Here is a 20,037-nt window from a genome sequence, read left to right as displayed (position 1 = left end):
CGTGCCACCCACTTCTTCAGTTTAGAGAAGCACCATGGGGTGGATGAGAGGCCGAATAGGAGAGCTGAGAACTCATAAGATCGATCCTGCCTCTGAAACGGCAATAATCTGTTACAAAGTTCAAAAATGTGTGGTCAGATATGAATCTTTCAAGTTCCGACGAACCATTGAGTCACAGAATGTCCTATCGGTCAGGAACCCTCTCCATTTTGAAAGGTTTGTACTTAATCCAGGAGTTGAACTCCTTCAGGGTTATGACCACCCCTTTTTTTTTTTTTTTTGTCCACAACAAAAAATCTGCTGTGGAAACCATATGCATGAGTTAATGTCTCCTGGGTAATTCTCTTGATCGTGAGCTGATTGACCTCCTGAAAGATAACACCCTCCAGGGGAACAGCAAACCGTATCAGTGTTGGCCGGTAGAACTGCTGCGGCGAATAAAAAAAACTCCAGCCAAAAACCTAGCAAAGTTTGCAAGACCCCTGCATCCATTGTTAGCCTCCGTTAAAGATGCACAAACATTTTTACTCGTTTCCCCAAGACACCCTTGAGAATCCATAATAATACAACTCCTTGGCCGTAGCTCCCATTGTTGGCTTCTGTGGAATTCCTCTTGGAACCTCTCATATTCCTCTCTCTGGAAGGAAACATGATGCCAAATCTCTGGTCTTCCCACACATTCCTTCTGTTGCATGCAGGGGACCTTGTTGCATGAAATAGCCAATCAGGGGTCCATGCCTTTGACAGAGCCGCTTTCAAAAAGGCACTGGTTCCTGCCTGTGGCGATGTGAAAAGGGTACTTCGAATTGTCAATACATAGTCATCTCTGAGACGCCTAACCACCACCACTCGGTAGTGCTCACTTTAGTGATGAAGTACAGGCACTTACTTGATGCGAGTAGAGTGCGGAGACTGCAGGGGCACAACTAGACCCGAACTTCGGGGAGGGGCTAGCACTCTCAGCCAGGGCTGGCCCTAGCTCTGGTCGCACACGGTGCTTCAGTCTTTTTTGGCACCCCCATTTCCCCCCTCTCCATGAATTCCCTCTCTACCACTCACCAACAATGCACCTCATTTGTTTATAGCACCTTTGTGACAAACATTTCAATTTTGATAGCGCTTCTCATAGTTTACTCACACTCAGTTCTGTGATCTTCACAGTGCACATTCTTTGTAGCAGGCCCATTAACCCTCTGCGCTGAGTGGGTGACAGGAGTGTCCACATAAGTGTACGGTGAGCGATGCGACAGTGTGAGAGTAGGGTAAGAGGAGTGACTGCAGGGTGAATGAGGTGACCATATGAATTTGGTGCGGATGTAGATGCAGAGTGGGATAAATGAATGCATGATTAGTGATGGGCTTGTTTGAGTGAGATTGCAGTTTGAGCAGTGAGGGGGACAGGTGAATGAAGTGTCACGAGTGCAGGGTGAGTAGTGTGCTCGTCTGACTGCAGGGTGAGTTACAGGGTGAACAGCTCAAGTGCATTGTGAGTGCAGAGTGATCACTGTGAGTGCAGAGTGAGCAGGGGAATGGCGTGAGTGCATGGTGATCGGTGTGAGTGCATTGTGATCACTGTGAGTGCAGGGTGAGGGTGAAAGTAAAGAGCGACTATGAGGAATGAGTTGGTTGAATGCAGGGTGCATCCCAGGCACTTGAAGTTACTCAGCATGTTATTGACAGCGCCGTAGGGTTTTGTATATAAGTTAAATTATTGCTATTATGGCATTAATCAGGGTTCGAGGGTGGAGGAAATAATGTGATGATCCTGCAACAAACTTCCAGTCTTATGATTTGGGTTGCCAGCTCATTATTTTTATGTCCAAGACGATACAAAACTAGGCAGTCACCTAAAGCCGTATTTTCAGCACTTATCTTTGCATACTTTAAACAGCAAATATAAATAGAAAGCACTTAAAATTGTGTTATAGGGCTTTCTGAATGATCCATGACTGATAAATTAAAAGGAATAAAGACAGAAAAGTCACATTACGAATGAATACATATTTGTTTATTTAGAACTCTTTTTAGTGTCCAGACAAGGTATTTGCAGGCTCTTTAAACAACACATGGCTGGCATTTTTCTTTTGGCAACCCTGCTTTATATTCCTTTTCATGAAATGCATTCTCACATAATGGCAGTAAATGTAAAATACAAATGTAAGGAATAGGCTGATTGGGGGCCCAGGGGGTACTGGAACCAGAAAAAAAACTCGGTAGCCAGTTTACAAAGGTATGTAAATATGCAAATTGTCTTTAAAGACCTGTGAAAAGGTCCGGTGTGGGAGATAAGACTCCAGACAATGCCCAGCCGAGCCCACAGCAGCTCTACCTGCAGCAGCTCGGGCTGAGACACACGACGGAAGGGGGAAGGTGGTGTGTGTTCTAAAGCCCTTTTAGGCCTATGGGTGTTGCACGCCTGGCTGAGAGTCCCTGATTGGAAAGAAGTTTGGGTCACTGCAGACAGTAAGAAAATACAGTAGGAAGGAACATTTGGTAAAGAAGTTGTGACAATATATAACAGCAAAAGGGAAGCACCTTTCTCGTCTGCTGATTGGCTATATATGGAACTCTTTGTGTGCCTCATTGCATCCTAATTGGTTGCACTGTTTGAATGTTGTCATACTGTTCCGGAAAGCCCATGGGGCTTGTAGCCTTTTTTGTTTTATGATGGTATGTATATTGTTGTTTAAGTTGCTGCTGAGTTGCTAAAGTAAAGAAGGTATTATCCTTGTCTGTTGGGCTGACATAAAATTCAGGCGTTTGAAGGTGATTCTATTTATGCTCAACAAGCTGGAATGTACGTGTTCAATTGGAACCATGCACAATGCAATATGGTTACGGACATCAATTTGCTGACTGACATTTAACCTCAAAAGCAGCAGGCTACCTAAATCAGTTTGGTTGGCATGTATTTCTCTTTTCTCCTGTTTATCCGTGGAATGGGCACCCAGGCCTCTTCTTTGCTATCAGATTAGGGAATTAGATGTTCTGATCTTTCTGTACAAAAATACAACATGTTTCGGTATTTACTAGCCATTTCCCCCGGAAAAAAATGCAGAGGGAATGACAGAACATGTGTAGGAAAACAAAAATTTAATTCTAAACTCCTGTTTATGGCATACACCTTTACAAGAAAACTCTACAGGTAAATCCCTTTCAAGTTGGGTGATCCACTTACCACCTTGCTTTAAAGAATGCTGAATGTGCCCTACTTAAATGAATGCAAGGGCTGCACTTAAACCCCTAATTGAGACAGGATCAGCGAATCAGGCGTGACGTTTTCTGTAATGAAGACGCCATATACTTCAGTCAGCAAGTGTACCTTGTTTCTTCCCTCGTTAATCTTAGTCATTTTTTATGTGATCTAAATAACAATCTGAAATATTAATCTTAAAGCTTTGTGAATTTATGCTGTCAATTATTATTTTATGTTCAATGTAATGATAATAGTTTACATGTTGCTTCTTGAGAGGCTTTACTGAAGTGCTCAATTAAAGTAATGCATCAACTGGAGGAGCTTGGTACGCATCCCTCCAATTTGATGGTGTCAGTGTGGATCTTCACACAAGCACCACTAGATGCGAAATATTAGCCAACTATCCTCAGACATAAGTGTTGGGTGGGGATATCCCCTCCAATGTGAGGGACTCGGTCACCTTTCTCAGATTTGACAAAAATGTGGGTCATGTGCTCCAAACAAATGCCATACGAAAGCTACGTGAATTCCTACTGGTTTTTCAGACATTCCAGCCTGCCTGGGAGTGATTTTAACTTGTCTAATTGAGGCTTTGCATAGTGCCTAACCATTAGTGCGTTATGGAATGTGAAGCATGTACCTTTTCATAAATCAATCATGCATTTAAAATGTTACTCATTTGGGTTATAGGGTGTTAAGATTTTTTTTAATACATTTTATCTCACTGTAAGTATTCCTCATTTCAGTGCAAGTTGACAAACAAAAAATCCATACTATTTATGCTGCAGTGTCTATTGTTTATGCTTTGCAGTGGTTTTATCATGTTTCCGTTTGCAGCTTTTAAAAACAACCTTCTAAATGGCCACTAATATTAACTCCAGCAAATGGCCATGGTGTTATGCAGGTAGGGATTAAAGGCATGTCAAATTAAATGGTGCTTATAATAACAGCTTCAGTTTTATCTGTTAGACGCTATAAAATAAAAAAAAGTAGCAAAATGTTTATGGGGGGTCGGGGGGTTGCGTGGAATAATGAAAGATGCCAGTCTAGACTTGTCCCTGACCGAACCTGTGTCAGTGGTGCTGAAAATATCACTTTAGGTGTACCTGAGGTAGTATTCTGGCCTCATGATGTGTTTTGTAAGCAATGGTAATTTTGAATTGGCAGACCTCCAGTGTGGGATCATTTCAGTATTGTAGTGAGTGAACCTTTCAATGCCTTCACTAGTGGGACCTGTTCTTTGTATGAAGGACATTTAGACTTTCAGTAACTGGTATACGTTTCATGTGTTGGCGATAGTCCTTTGCAAAGCTTTTGTATATATGGAATGTTTGCCATTCCTTTTTTTTCTGTGGGGTACTTGGTTTAGTCTTTTGTCTGCTCCCTTCTTTTTGTTATATATTCTATTGTTGAGAGTAGCTTACAGTGCTGCTTGTACAAAACTCGCACAGTGTGCAAAGTAGGCTGGACTAAGCAACCACTTGAACAGGAAGACACAGTCACTAGAACAGAAGGCAGGAATGTATAGCGACATGAAAATATTAATGCCAGATTATTCGAACATGGGTTCTATGACAGGTCTGCGGTTTGAAGAACCGGATTGTCTTCTTTTGTAAATAGGATCTGCTGATTCCATCTGACACTCTGAAGTCCTAAATGAGCTTAGACGCTTTTGAATGAGAGAATTTTTTTTTTTGAGGAAGAACAATGGTTTTCGGTGGCCTAAAGAGGTCCTTATATATGTTAGATTTAGTAGGTATTATTTGACTTAATCAAAAAATGGAAGAGAGCATGTTTTTGTAGGATAGCGTATAAAAAGCTATTTTATTCTATTTATAGACTTTAAATATGTTTAAACATATATTTCAGGTGCTCACATTGGTGACAAGGTGCATGAGGTGACTAAGTGAAAATTTACAATGAAAAAAACTATATACAAATGTCACACAAACAAGGATATATTCCACATAAATATATACAATGGGGCAAGGAATTTCCTTGAAGGGGTCGACGGCGTTTCGATCTGTTTTAATTCAGATCATCATCAGGACATGGTGAGCTTTCTCTGGTTGGTGGAAAAAATCTTCCATCCAAGTGGGCAAAGGATTAGTTTGGTCGCCAGTTATAAAATTTTATATTTAGTGTTTTCCAACAGTGGTGTTCAGTTAATTATCTAGGTATTTGGTTTTCATCGCAGTCACAATCCAGATTCCGATAGTCAGATTTCATTAATTATGCGAGCCAGGGACGCGGTGATTAACTCCTGCCGGGACGAGGTCAAAAGTAATTGAATAAAAGAAACACCTGGCTCGCATAATTAATGAAATCTGACTATCGGAATCTGGATTGTGACTGCGATGAAAACCAAATACCTAGATAATTAACTGAACACCACTGTTGGAAAACACTAAATATCAAATTTTATAACTGGCGACCAAACTAATCATTTGCCCACTTGGATGGAAGATTTTTTCCACCAACCAGAGAAAGCTCACCATGTCCTGATGATGATCTGAATTAAAACAGATTGAAACGCCGTCGACCCCTTCAAGGAAATTCCTTGCCCCATTGTATATATTTATGTGGAATATATCCTTGTTTGTGTGACATTTGTATATAGTTTTTTTCATTGTAAATTTTCACTTAGTCACCTCATGCACCTTGTCACCAATGTGAGCACCTGAAATATATGTTTAAAAATATTTAAAGTCTATAAATAGAATAAAATAGCTTTTTATACGCTATCCTACAAAAACATGCTCTCTTCCATTTTTTGATTAAGTCAAATAATACCTACTAAATCTAACATATATAAGGACCTCTTTAGGCCACCGAAAACCATTGTTCTTCCTCAAAAAACGACTTTAACCCCAGGTTTTACTATTGGGGTACCCTTGTTTTCTTAAACTTTGAATGAGAGAAGGCACAAGGACTTGCTAAGGATCCAGGTCTCCTAGTGGAAAAACCTGAAGTTAAGGCAATTAAACACTGGACAGGCTTTTGGTCTTCTGGGCAAAGGAGATGGAATTAATCAGACATAGATCATGATGGTACCTAAACAGAGGCATCCAGAACAAGCAACAAGGGAACAGTATTCAAGCACTGTTGCAACACACTCCATTTATTGATTGGTCCTCTTTTGTACAATGTGACCTGGAAGGAAAATATTTTCTCAGACAAAGTAGTTGACCACTATGTGGAATCGGGATGTGCTTATTCAATGAAATGCAAAAATAAGTTTTGCTGGAAAGTGAACTGTGGGATGGGAGTAGAAGACTAGAAAAAGGAAGTTTGCTCTTGGCACTACAAATGGCAGATTGAAGCAAAATTGGGAGGTACGTTATTTTTAATGATTGGCATTGGGTATCGCAGAGCCTATGGCGAGGGTAATGCTGCAGTCGATCAGGGTTGGGCCTCGGGTCTGGATGGCAAAAAGCCATCTGCTGGTGAAGAAGAAAGAATGACCCAGCAAGTTAACTTCTTGGCTCCTAATAACAGGGTCAAGGAAACTTGAACATTAACACTGACCGGAAACATGTACACTCCAACAAGGGTTGATGCTGCCACCAGTTGACAGATAAATGCATGGTGGAACAGAGAAACAGTGAAACACAGATGCTTGTAAGGGAGACCGAAGCACAGTTTACCAGAGGCCAGCATTGTATCAGTTTAACACGGTAAAAGGGAGACAAGGTTAAGTTGTTGGGAATGGATCCACTTCAATTCAATATCAAGCTGGCTGTCTCTGAAAGGCAAAATGCCTCTGATACACAGTTTATAATCTGTCTGAATATGTCACTGACCCTGCTCCGGCTCACCCAGCCTACTATAGTATATCTGTTTCCCCATCAACCACCTCATCTCTGCATGAGTCAGATTATTTGTTTTCTCAAGTGACTTCAGCATACCACTCCTTCTCTCTTTCTTGCGTTCACTTTGTTTGTGTGTATTTCAGTTTGGTAGGGTGACAGCAGCAACGTGTTGTGTGTCATGTGAGAAGCAAAACAATACAGATGAAGAAAGTTGAGCTTTTGGTGCACAGTGAGTCTTTTCTTCCTATAACTGGGAGGGTAGATCAACTGATTTTCAGATGTGGAGGAAGGAAATAACTTGTCAGATCAGGGTCGAGATGGAATTTCAGCTCATGGATGTGAAGTTTTTCCTGCCCTTTTGGTCCTGAATTGTTTGCCCAGTATAGTGGTGTATTGGAGTTCAGAGCCTTGAAGGTAATGCTCTAGTACATGAGGGTGTTGCTCTAGTTCGACTTTCTCAGTCCCTCATTAGTCATGCTGCTGTCACATGGATGCTCTTCAAGAGAATGTAATCTGTGATGATGGTGAGAGGGGTGCTGCCTTCATCTTTAAGCTGGGATAGGAAGTACCATGCTATCTGTATCTTACTTTTCATTTTTGTTTTTAGAGTTCAATGTTGTGTTGATGTTGAATCCAGGTGACTTAGCATGATCTAATAGTTGAAAAGTGAGTTCAGTAAGGTTCACTGCTGAAGAGGCTTTCTTAAACTTGTTCTTAGCCCAAATTATGTTTTCAAAGGGTTCAGCTTTATCTATGCATTTGACCTTAAGATCTGAATAGTGAAAAGACCAATATTAGTTCAGACAGTTGATGGCACTGTAAGAGCGGAATTTTAGATAGTTCTGGATATAAGCTCTTGCAGACCACTCTGGTCTGAGGTTTAGGTAAGCAGATTAATAGTAGGGCATGTTAGTCTGCATTTGAGGGGAGCATGTAAATGGTATCTAGCCAGGCATTGACGTTTGCGGTTTACTGGAAATGGCTGCACAGGTGTTGTAAGTATTTAATAAGGGTTTTATGAGAAAGTGATAGAAGTAAGAAGGTATTTGACTGACTTCGTGTTCTCTAAATTGGGAACGTCTGATGTGCAAGACTACAAAATGTATGTTTATTTCTATTACAAAGGCCAAGGTAACACGTAATGCCAGCTTTCCTATTGATTTTGACTTTCTTACTGTTGGTGTTTTCTTCCAAGGTGTGGAATGTTTCTCCCATTGCTTTACGATATCTTTTTTATTCTGTTAGAAGATTTTGCTCTAGAGTGCAACTTGGAAATCAGTGAATGACTGCTGTGCTGCTTCGTGTCCTGAGTCAACGATCGATGTGCTGTATGCAGTACTGAAGAGGGATCTTGATGTTGAAGAGATGCTCAAAAGTGGTGGAGACCCAGGTCTCTGATGAAGAGAGCAGCAAAAGTATGTGTGGCTGTGGTGTCTGCTGTATGCCGTATGGCTGATTTGAGCATTGGTGAATATGAAGTATATTGTTTGTTGTGTATGTTTGTAATGGATGACATTGTGTTTAGAGTTAGATGACATTGTTAGGATTGATTGTGTTGGAATGGTCCTTTGCGGAAGGAGTTTTTGTGGGTGTTTGAGAGCTGGTAGGGGTGGTGTCAGTTCTGGGAAACTCTTTATACTTTGAGGCCCTAAAATACCAGGTAGGGAACTCCAGTGTCTGTTTGCCCACAGTTTCGGACTCTGGGAAAACGATCGGAGGTAGGGTGAGTGGGGCAAGTAACAATATGGACAACAATAGAAGGAAGAAGGGCAGGTGCAGCCAAGCAACAACATGAACAATAACAGAAGGAGGGAGGGCTGGTAGGAGCAAGCAACGTGGGCGAGGGGCGGCCGGTGGGGGCAAGCAAAACTGTTGAGAGAGGCACATGGAGGTGGGAGAAGAGAGAACCATCTGAAAAAGACCCACTCTGGTGGAGTGCTTAAACCCATATAAACAGTAATGCAAAAAATAAAACATGATAATTGGAGGACGCAAGAAATGGTCCATTCTTTATGGAAGGGACAAACACATGAAAAAGTAGGAAGCCTTTGGCTGCTGACCAATATAAAGCAAGCAAATGAGAGTGACATTGAAGCCTGCCAGTGATAAGCAATAGTTGTCCTCTAAGCCCATTAAGAATAATGATCCAGAGGGAGCAATGTACTAGTGCTAGCATCCAGGTGCGGTGATCTACGTATGATTTATAGCTGCTCATGGTTTAAAGGTACTAGCAGTTTTCCACTTTTGCAGGCACAAACCTATTTATGTTGGAAAAGTATACATTTTTGTAGGAACCAAATTATGTTAAAAATGGTTCCGTGCTATTGGTCTGAAGGGAAGAGATGCCGTGGTAGTATGGCCACCCATTGAGGAGCTTTGATCTATTTGGAGTTTCGTAGACCAACAGTGTATTGTTTCGTGGCAAGTTCACATATCTAGGATGTAGATGGGTAAATCAACATTGAATAAAAGCGTGCTTAAAATGTCTCTTTTATCATTGTTGCCTTTAGTTCTTGTGCTGTCCCAGGAAACACCATGATGCTTCCAGGTAAAGGCAAGTGGGTATAAATATCGAGCAGCTTTTAGATCATGTTGCAAGGGCTGCAGACTACTGTGCTTGTGGATGAGTAGAGTTCACTCTGAATTGACCTTGGTAATCTCTTCAGCCTTCTTTAAGCCTTGTGGTTGTATGCAACTTATTAAGCCTGACCGTCCGGCGTAATGCAAGGTTCCACAAGTCTATATTCAGTTTTGATTCAGTGGAGCTTTATTTCGGTCAATAATTTAGTTTGTTACTTGAATTATATTTATTCATTTCTTGAACCACAAGGGTTTGAGTACTTCTCTCACAATGGAGATTTAATGGGTTCCAAAGCTAACACTTTGAATGGATTCTAAAGCTTAAGTCTTTGGACTCCTGGGAATGTGCCTCTGCACTTCTGTCATATTGAATATTGACTGAATGATGTGGGAATTTTCTAAGCTACGAATCGTAAGCTGTGAAGCACAGATGCATGGCAAACCTTTGGGTTTCTGTAAGTGATATGCATGGATACATAGGATTTTGATCCTGATCTGAACTGTCAGTCAGAAAAGCAGATCCAGGATTTAATGGCTCAACCTGACTTTGTGAAAAGTCCAATTTAGCCTTTATTGCAGTAAACTAGCTTTACTATTACCAAGACTCCCATTAGTTCCAGTTTGGAAAAGCGGAAAATTGTTTACAAGCATTGAAAGTGAGAATTTAAAATAATTTTTGTTTTTAATTCGTCTTGTTTTTGCGGTCTATGTCCCTTTACAAATTTCAATATTTATATTAACTTTTGGCAGTTGCTGAGAGTTGTTCCATTAGAATTATGCTCATCTATGAAGCCAATTGTGCAATAAAGTCAACAATGTAATAATTATCTATTTTCATTTTATAGGTCCCTGTTGTGGCAATTCAGTTGAAAGGAAGATCTATATTCCCTTGAATACAACAGCTACCTGTGTCCGTCTTCTAAATGCCACCAACCAGATAGGCTGTCAGTGTAAGTCTAAATGTACTGTTACTGTGATGTTTCATATAAGGTTCTATTTGACTTGAGTGCCAAACCTGTTTCAACATCTCGTGCAGATTTCCTGCCCTTTTTCAATCTGCATTTGTAGACATGAAGGATATTTGAAAGTGATGGTTAAAAATTAAGTTGGTATCCGCTGATTGATTTGTGGGAGAAGGGCACATGCATCAAACAGAATATATCATGGGCAATGGATTGCCTCAATTGAATTTAGAAAAGCTCCAATCTTACCAATACATTTTTTTTATTATTGGTTTGTGAATTAAATAAAATGTTCCATCATTTATGTATTTGTTTGAAAGCTTGTTTCTATATTTTTGGGTTTATTGTTTAGCAGTTCAAATCAGCAAATTGCTTAGGCTGTGGTCTTCTGCTTCCAGAAATGAGTTAGTGGGGGTCCCCAGATTCCAATGAAGAGTCAGTGCAGGTCCCCAGATTCCAGTAATGATTAATTGGGTGTCCACAGAAGACAAAAGGATAAGACCCACTGCCCTAGTCTTTATCCCATTCGATAGCATTTTCCAATCATGTTACCTTTGCCCAGTTTTTGCTTTACTCCATCCTCTCCTGCTCAAATCTGCTCTTGTTATAGTCTTTCAACTCCTCTACAGCCAATCTCATCTCTCTTCTCTTGCATGCTATCCATGTTCCTTGATGTTCTTGGCATCTTCTGCTCTCACTATATCTGTGACTTAAAATTGTATTCCTGTCCGCTTCCCATATTCTCCCTCACCCTCCTGCTTTCCAGCAGTGTTTCCTCTTTCTCACGCCCATGCTTCTTTTTTCCTTTCTTCATCCTCCCTTGCCTCAGTTTTCTCTTTTTTGCCCATCCGCTCTTTCACCTTTACTCTTCTCTCATTCTCTCACTTAGCCCACTCTTCTCTCCTCCTTTGCCTTGTCCGTTCCCCTGACCTTTTCTACCTTACTTCATCTATAAAAGGTACCAAAGCCATGTCTAGACTAAAACACCCTTGTTGCTTTCATATATGACAGTAGGTAATTCTACAAGTAACCCCGCTGCATATGTAGGGGATGATTGTAACAGATTTTCTGTGTAGCATTAAATAAAAAATCAAGAAACTGTTGGGATGGTAGATTAGGGAATAATGCAAAACGTATGTTTAAAAAATTTGCTAGCACAGATACAAACTGTGTGTGTGTCAAATATTTATTCTCAGGAAAGAATAAATGTTAAAGTGATGTTCTAGATAGGTTTGGTGGAAATATTTTACTTTACATAAAAAAAACCTTAGGATTTCACTGAAAAAAACAAAGGTTAAAGCGATTTTTCTACTTATGTGAAAATATCAGATCAAACATAATATTGTAAACTAAAAAGAAAGGAATTTATCAGTTATAATGAACTGAAGTAACTATAACTCGCGCCCCCCCTCTATGCATAATGCTGTCATCCATGATGTCACTTCAGATATCATCGGTGATTCTATCAGTAATTTCATAGAACATGTCCTAAGTCTAGTAATATTTGAGGTCATAAGCAGTGCATGGCCAGAGAGCTTGGTTGAATATTAATAATCCTGAGTTATCTGGATGCAAATTCAGTAGCCTGTAACTAACTACATTGTAACCCTAAGTTAGTCCCTTCATATGCTGATGTTAAGGAATTGGTGGCTGCTTAGGTTTGTGTTGCTTAAACAATATCTGTCAGGTAACGGTTTTCTGAATAGACATCTTAAGCTATTTACTAACACCATCCACAAAAGAGGACCTCGTGAGAGATGTGCTGACTCTTCTGGGATTTGGGAAGCACTTCTTGAACTGGGATCTAGTGGACACCCAGACCCTTACAGCAAGCATTTGGCTAAACAACTAAGTGTCACAGTCGGTAGACCTAGATAGAGGTTCAAGAAGAGTGCCCACTCTTCCCCTTTTTTTACCTCACATTGAACCACTAGAACATTGAATCAGGACAAAAAACCACATAGTGTAGTACATTTGGCAGGGATACATTTAAACTCTGAGTTGGCAGCTGACATATTACTGTCTATCGCAAACCCTGTGGTGTCCCTACCCATGACACTGGAAGAACTTAGATTTTTTAAAGTTCACCTTAATAAACCAAGGAGACCTACCCTCCTGGCCCACCTAGAGCAGTGAGAGTAGACATGGTGAGCTGAAACCATAAATTACTCTTTGGATGCGGAACATCACAGTTTAAAAACGATTCTACTGCTCACAAAGTTACACATCTTCCTGTAACTATGACTATATATGAAGAGGCAATACCTGCGCTTGGCACCCCCTCACTCAATGCTCCCTCACTCGACGCTGCGACACTCGACGCCACTCTCTGCTACACCACTAACTTTAAGCCATGCTGAACAGCGACCACGCAGGTGTACAACATAGTTAAAACACATTGGCAAAGCTAATAGCTCTTGCATACGTGAGACCTGTTGGCTTTGCCAATGCTTTTTTTCTTCATAGGGTAAACAAGAAAACCCCATGGAACAGATTAGGAGCTGGGACGGTTTTTCCATTCTTTTTCCCACCTAAGAAAGTCAGTTATTTTATAGATTTATACAGAAGACTTGGGGCCTAATCACGAGTTTGGTGGTCCACCAAACTGCCAAACTCGCTGTGGTGTGGCGTGTACTGCCGCGCTGGTAGTCTGACCGCCGCAGTATGAGTCCCTCCGCCACAGGACCACTGCAAACTGGTGATCCGTGATCCCTCAGTTGTGGTGCGGTAGTTTGGCCCAGCAATATGCTGGCGGTGCAGCCACGGCACCGCCAAGCATATTATGTTTCCTCACTGCCAAAGTTTCCATGGCATTGAACCTGCCATGAAAACTGTGGCCTCTGGGGCAAGGGATGAAGGCAGGGAGGCACATGTTGTGCCCCCCTGTCTACATGCATCCCCACTTTCTGCATGCCATGGACTTAACAGTCCATGCCATGCAGAAACATTATATACACCTGTTAGGTGGCAAGAGGTATTGAGCCCCTTCCCTTTTAAGTAGCACCTTCAGTGCCAAAGTGAAACATAACCTTCTCTCACTCTCACATTTTTTTTTTTTTTGTTAACTTCTCAGTACAATCGCTGTACTGCAGAGCCAACCTCCTTAATACAAATGGTGTGGAAAAGATTGATGGTACAAGAGTATCCACCAATACTGTAACAGCATCCTAACTCTTCTATACCCACAGGATCTAATTATAACTACACGTTAATTAGCACTCAGTCACTTTATCTTCTTATAACCGTGATCCCACCACTAGAAATGAAATTCCACAGTCCAATCAGTCAATGTAGAATTAAAAACAAGGTTCCTGTTGTGTGGCACAAGTCCTACCAAAGAGAAAATTACACTGTTTTACTTCCGCAGTTCCGCAACACTGGACAATTAAAACAGTAGACTCAGATTTTGGTGGCCGAAATGCTTGTATTAGATTCACCTCCTTCAGGAATGTCCGATGAATGGCGATGGACAGTAATGCTTGAGTCTAGTCAGTCTTATAAGAGTCCAGAATTACTGGTTTAACACAATATTGTGAGGAATCCTAAGGAGGTAACAAAGGAACATTCACAATACTAGGTGCCCATCCCACTTCATATATTCTAGAGCTGCTGATCTAGCTTGTGGAAATGATGGAAGCGAGGGAAGAATAAACCGGGAAAGAAGTTCCGCAATAAACAGGTATCCAACATAACAATTCCACATTCTTACTGGTTGACCTGTGAAGGGAATGAAGATTGCCTGTCTGAGATGTGGTACTGAGCTTGCTATAAGGAACTGATGACATGAGATGAAGATAGAGAATGAAGGCCCAAATTAAGTGAAGTACATGCATGGGAGGGCACCTCAATATAGTGAAAGCTCATAGAAGCCCCAACATCACCCCAGGTCAGCTGGTCAACACAATCCAGTGAGAAACCCATGTGGAGTATATGCTATATCATCTTCACAAGTTGAGATGGGTGAGCCTGCATCGCTCCCAATGAGCCCTGTTCTGTGCCTATATCTACCTCCTTTTTTTTTTTCTGCTCTGAGAAGTCTACTCTGAATGAATCCCATTGCATGAGGTGTTCTGTTACCCTTTTTTCTGAACTTCTGCTTCTTCCTCCTAGCCCTTAAAGGTCTGGAGGTATTGACTGTTCAAGTCATGCTCACATTTTTGTCAGCCTGAACGAGTGGCTTCAACTTCAGCAATGACATGCAGTGGTATCACTGTTTGTATGGTTGCTCTTCCACTAGGAAAATGTTTTGTGACTTGTTAATTTTCATGTGATTTCACCAGCACTCAGATGGTGGAATGTAGAGGGGGGAATTGGGGAGCAAGGGCCAGCGGGAATGTGTAATTAATGTGGAGCTTGTATGTCCTGATTCAGCTAAATCAGGAATTCCACCACAGCTTTTTAATGCAATGAGACCCGAGACTCTAGTGCCTAGTAAGTGTGACCCTTCGTACTCATTTGTAGCCAGCTAGTCAGGCAGCTGGCCCCAAAAAGTATGCAAAGAAGTGCAAGTAAAGCCCAAGAGTGGACTGCCTGTTGCTTGGGTGGTGGATTTTTAGGATCACAGTGAATAAATGGTCACTATTTTTCAGAGTGAATCATTTTTTTTGTGAGCCCAGGTGGCTAAGTCAGAGTAGATCCTTTGTGCTGGTTTCCTTGCCTGGTTACAGTCATTGAAATCTTTAGTTATAGAGAGTAGATCCAAGCACCTGCAAGCTGAGTTGAGAAGGTCTAAGCCTCTCCGATAAAATACCATTGGCCGCCTTCTTCAATATTAACTTTTTTTTTTACCATCCAATGCAAGGAACCTAGAACGGTGTGTTGGGTTGATTTGCTAGACCAGGAGGTAGTAGGTTCCTCTTGTTTTCTTTATAGGTCCTATGTTTACTGCCTTATAATTGGCAGGTAATGGAGTCCTTTTGCATTGATACGTTAGGTTCCAAGTGTATATTTAGGCTGTTAACTGTTAGCTGAAGTGTTAATCTGATTTTGAGGTTCTATCCCCTGCCCCCTCAGCAGCAACCCTTGATTGCTTGACCTGCTACCATCAGAGAGTCCAGTATTAAAAGAATAATTGGTGATTCAGTTTCAGCTCTGCGATATTGGGGCTCCAGAATACTATTGGTCAATGATGATAATTCTACTCTTGACTGCGTGCGGACGCCAAGAAAAGTCTTCAGAAATATCCAGCAAAAGCAGAGGCTGAAATCGAATAAAAAACTTTATCAAGTATAGAAACTGGTACTAGAGATTAGATTTGGCCAATGTTATCCTCTTGAACTGAGTTTCTGACGGATAAGGGGGCTTGGTGTCTCTTCAGTGGATTACAATGCTTTGGCCATCAATGATTTCAATTGGTCTTTACAGTTATAGTAACTCTTATAAAATTGCATCAAATATGGTGCTGTGAATGTTACGTAACTATATTTGATAGCTGTTGATCTCTCAGTGGGTGCTGATGGGATGCGAACATTTGGAACCTCTTTTAGTAAAAATCTGCATAATTAAAATACCCCAATGTGAACCATGCCCATATCATGTGTTTATATATAAATATTTGATGTATACATTTACAGCATAATTCAATGATTTGTTTTCCCAATTCACTGATTTCTGTGGTAATTTACTATCATTCTTTGTTATGCAGATCAATAATGTGTATATATAGTATTTATGCTTCAGTACAATATCTTTTAATGTGGATTTCAAGACTGCAGCTTTTTTTTAATTTATTTTTTACGATTACCTTGAATTGCTTGTGAGTGGGTATGGTCAGTTTGCTGTAATGTTCATTGAACTGGTTTAACTCTAAAGCCTTCTTCATAAATGTCAAGTATAAGAAGTCCGTTCTCCTGTGTCCAGATTCTGGCTTCAGTTCAACCTTCTTTGAAAATGCCTGATTTTTGCCTTTCCCTCTCTTGCCAGCCTCAATCAGTGGAGACACAGGTGTGATTCATGTGGTAGAGAAGGTTGAGGACCTGAAGTGGGTGTTGGAGGATGGACCAACTCCACCCTATATGGTTCTTTTGGATGGAGACCTCTTCACAAGGTAATGCAGGGGATACGAGAAAAACATTCCGACCTGATTTTGTGGCATAGAAGGGTAAAGGGTAGTCTGCGCATTCTGTTACGTGAGGACTAAGAACTGACTTATTAACGCCAGTGTTTTAGTTGACCAGAACCCTTGCGGCCTGTTTACGAGTTAAGCAGAACTGTGGGTATTTTACCACTATGTGAAATGCTGACAGATATATTTTTATGTCTGTGCCACAAGTCAAAGACGGAGAACAAAGGGGGGGGGGGGGGAAGTGCCTTGTCGCTGATAGCTAAGCTACTCTGGCACCATACATTTAACCAACTGAAATTAGAGGTAAGGATTAAGGGACAGAGCATCTTTTACACTCTAATTGGAGACCCATTTACCTTGATGTAGTCCTTAATGAAGAGCTGAAACCTAAAGATGGGAGCAACTAAACAATTTCATCCAGCCTTCCTCTCTCTTTTTCTGGGAAGGCAACATCGATTCAGTAAAGGTTGAGGTATATTACTTGTACGGTTGAGTCCTTGGTCTGATTTAGAATGTTTGAGGATTTTATTTCATTCTCACAAGTGGAACAGTCCTGTTCATACTCATTTATGTGTGTACACTGGCCTTCACTTATTTTGCAAGTATGAAACTTAAAAAAAAAAAAAATTGTTTATTGGCATTTTCACAGGTTACAATAAACACATGCTTCAATGTGCCAATTGGGTTACATAGTTTGGCATTCGTGCATATCTCTCTTTACAATTCGAACCAAACAACGAGATAAACAGTCAAAACTGGTCAGCAGGTCCATATCAATGCATTTTAGGTAAACAATATGGCACTATACAGGTCACAGTATTACACATCTACAGGGAGGACCACCAACATAATGAATAATAGTGCTGGTTTTCCCAACATATTTGTAATGTTATACCCTACGAAACCACCCATGCACCACAGTTTTTTAAAAACGTCTACAAGCTTTCCCCACCTATTCCACTGAGTCCTTACTGGTCCAAGCAAGCCCCACACAACTGCCTATGTTCTTTGCACTTTGCTGTATATTTTGATAATCAAGGCCAGTGTTTTATTGCTATGCGCCATATCTGAACAGGGGATAGCAACCTCCTGGCTGTCATGTCCGTTGTCTGAGTCTTGAATCTCTCCCCTCTCAGTGGAGTTACTATTTGATGATAGCGTACGCAGCCAGTTTAAGACTGGTTCCCAAATGTCTTTTGGTCTAGATTGTGTTGGCATCAGTTCCCAATACGTTGATAACTGGTTTTGACAAACTAATATCCTGTATCCATGCCTTGCTTAAGGGCGCGCATTTATCCCCCCCATGTATTGCGACTCTACGCTTAGCTAATAATAATAACAATGCATGTAATTTCCTAGTCTCGGTTGGCGTATCTTGGGCGTATCCCAAAATGCCTATTGTAGGTGCAAGCATTATGTAAGTTTCTAATATGGCATCTATCTTACTGAAAATGTCTGTCAATATCTAAATATGCGGGGGGCAGTACCATGCCATATGTAGAAATGTAGCTGCATCCGCTACGCATCTCCAGCATTTGTCATAAAGCCGGTACCCCATTCTATGTAATTTGGTTGGCGTTCTGTAATATCTATGTAAAAACTTTAAATGGATTAGGCCCAGTTTGTAGTTTGGGGGTAGTATTTGCAATTGCCTAGAGCAGAAGGACCACTGCTCCTCCGTAATTTGTGGAGTCATTTCAGAATTCAGTCCATCATCACTTTTGGCTTAGTGAACGGTGCATTTGCCTGCATCGTATTGTATAGTCTAGTAATCAGCTTTTTCGCAGGTGGAGTAGTTATTATGTGTTCCAGTATGTGTAGTGTAGGTGGCGGACTAGGAAAAGTGCTGTGTAATGTTCGGCATGCTGCTCTAATCCTGTGATAGGTGAACATTACATTGAACCGCCCAGTCTGACCCTCTAAGTATGAAACTATTAATCTTGAAAGAATTTCAAGGGAATCTATGTTTAATCTGTGTCATTTATGCGCAGCCCGGTAAATAATTTCCGATATCCATTAAAGAAAAATGTTCATTGCCTTATTCATGAATGACATTTCTTATCTTTGTGAAAAAGCAACTTGTGTTGAGCATCAGTGAAGGAAGGGTTTTGTTTTAAAATGTTAATTTATCTTTGTAAAAATGGCTCTTCAAATGTTGTAAAGACTAGCAAACCTGCTTGCATGGTGCAAGGGTTAGAGCTTCAAACTTAATTTTGTAAAGGGTAACCATTTAAATAATCTATTTCAAAACCATAGTATTAAAATAGTGACATAAACTTGGAGCAGGCACACTCTTATCTCTCAGACTTAGTTCTAAGAGACAATCACAGCTCATAAACTATACTTCTGGGAAGCAAATTCTGCAGCTTGAGTACCTGGGGGCAAAACTATCTCAGAAGATTTCCCACCCTGACCATCTCTCACCTGCCGTTCTTTCCCCTCCGCTTGGTGCATAAACCTCCCTGAAATCTTCTCAACTGTGCTGTTCTTTTCTGCATTGTACATGCCAGCCCCTAAGTCTACCCCTTCCTTCTTCGTCTGCCTGGACCTGTAGAAAGCTGGCTCTTTATATAGTGTACTAAAATTAAATGCACTGTGTGGAGAGTCCAGGCAACCCTTATTGACTTACAGGGCTTGCTTCAAAAATCCTAAGTGCTTTATTGTGAGGCTAATCAAAGGGGAGTTTTGAGATTGTTGTGCACACACAGTCAATAAATGGGACATACACTCAATAAAGAAATCCGACACCAATTTATAAAAATAACAGATTTTTATATTGTTTTAGACTCCAAAATCTTCATGATCTTGTAAATACTTTTTTAGCATTTAAATAGACTATACTGTATTTGCGGTAATGTTAACCTATGGGGAAAAAATACCCTGCATAGGACCACTTGTCAACGACTTACAGGACTGTTCTTAAGGACGTAAGGTAAGTAGGTGCCAGTGTCCCAGGAAGCACAGGGTTACCTCTGACTGCTCTGGGGAGTTCGGGTGCAGAATTGCATTTTGGTGTTGGGTGCCCCATTGAAGTCAATGGGAAACTGTGGCTGTAAAAAGAAGCTGCAAGTGGAGACTCGTGTGGGCAAGTCAGTTCGAACACAAAGGGGGGCACGGTCTCTGAAGCAGGGATGCACCATTATTTGATCTGGATTCGGGCTGTGCGGCTCGTGTGCAGTGGTCTATGGTCCAGTGGGTTTTGACGGTCAGAGGCCCTCAGTTTCTGTAAGCTGACTAAAAGAGGCCCAAGGCAGAGACTGGGGCACCAGTACTGCAGAGCTCATAGGTGAGCTCAAGTCTTGGGGTCTCGGGTGCTAGAGACACCGTCTGTTAACTTTGACTCTGAGATGTCGGGTCATGGTGGTCATAGGCACTTTCAATCAGTGACAATCTGGAAATCAGGACAAAACAGGACAACTGGGC

General features: G+C 41.1%; 1 protein-coding gene across 2 annotated transcripts in view; it reads left to right on the top strand.

Annotated features, from left to right (window-relative positions):
* NCSTN (nicastrin) overlaps positions 1 to 20,037 on the top strand; it is a 150,320-nt gene that overhangs the window by 15,565 nt on the left and 114,718 nt on the right. For both annotated transcript variants that reach the window (XM_086945340.1, XM_086945341.1), the window contains exons 2-3: positions 10,434 to 10,538; positions 16,473 to 16,596. In XM_086945340.1, coding sequence (XP_086801466.1) covers positions 10,434 to 10,538; positions 16,473 to 16,596 — 229 coding nt within the window. The remainder of the gene's footprint in view (positions 1 to 10,433; positions 10,539 to 16,472; positions 16,597 to 20,037) is intronic.

This window comes from Lissotriton vulgaris, chromosome 12, assembly GCF_964263255.1.
Source record: "Lissotriton vulgaris chromosome 12, aLisVul1.2, whole genome shotgun sequence".
Lineage (NCBI taxonomy): Eukaryota > Metazoa > Chordata > Amphibia > Caudata > Salamandridae > Lissotriton > Lissotriton vulgaris.
The sequence above is the reverse complement of the archived record's forward strand: the minus strand, read 5'-3'. Positions and strand labels throughout refer to the sequence as shown.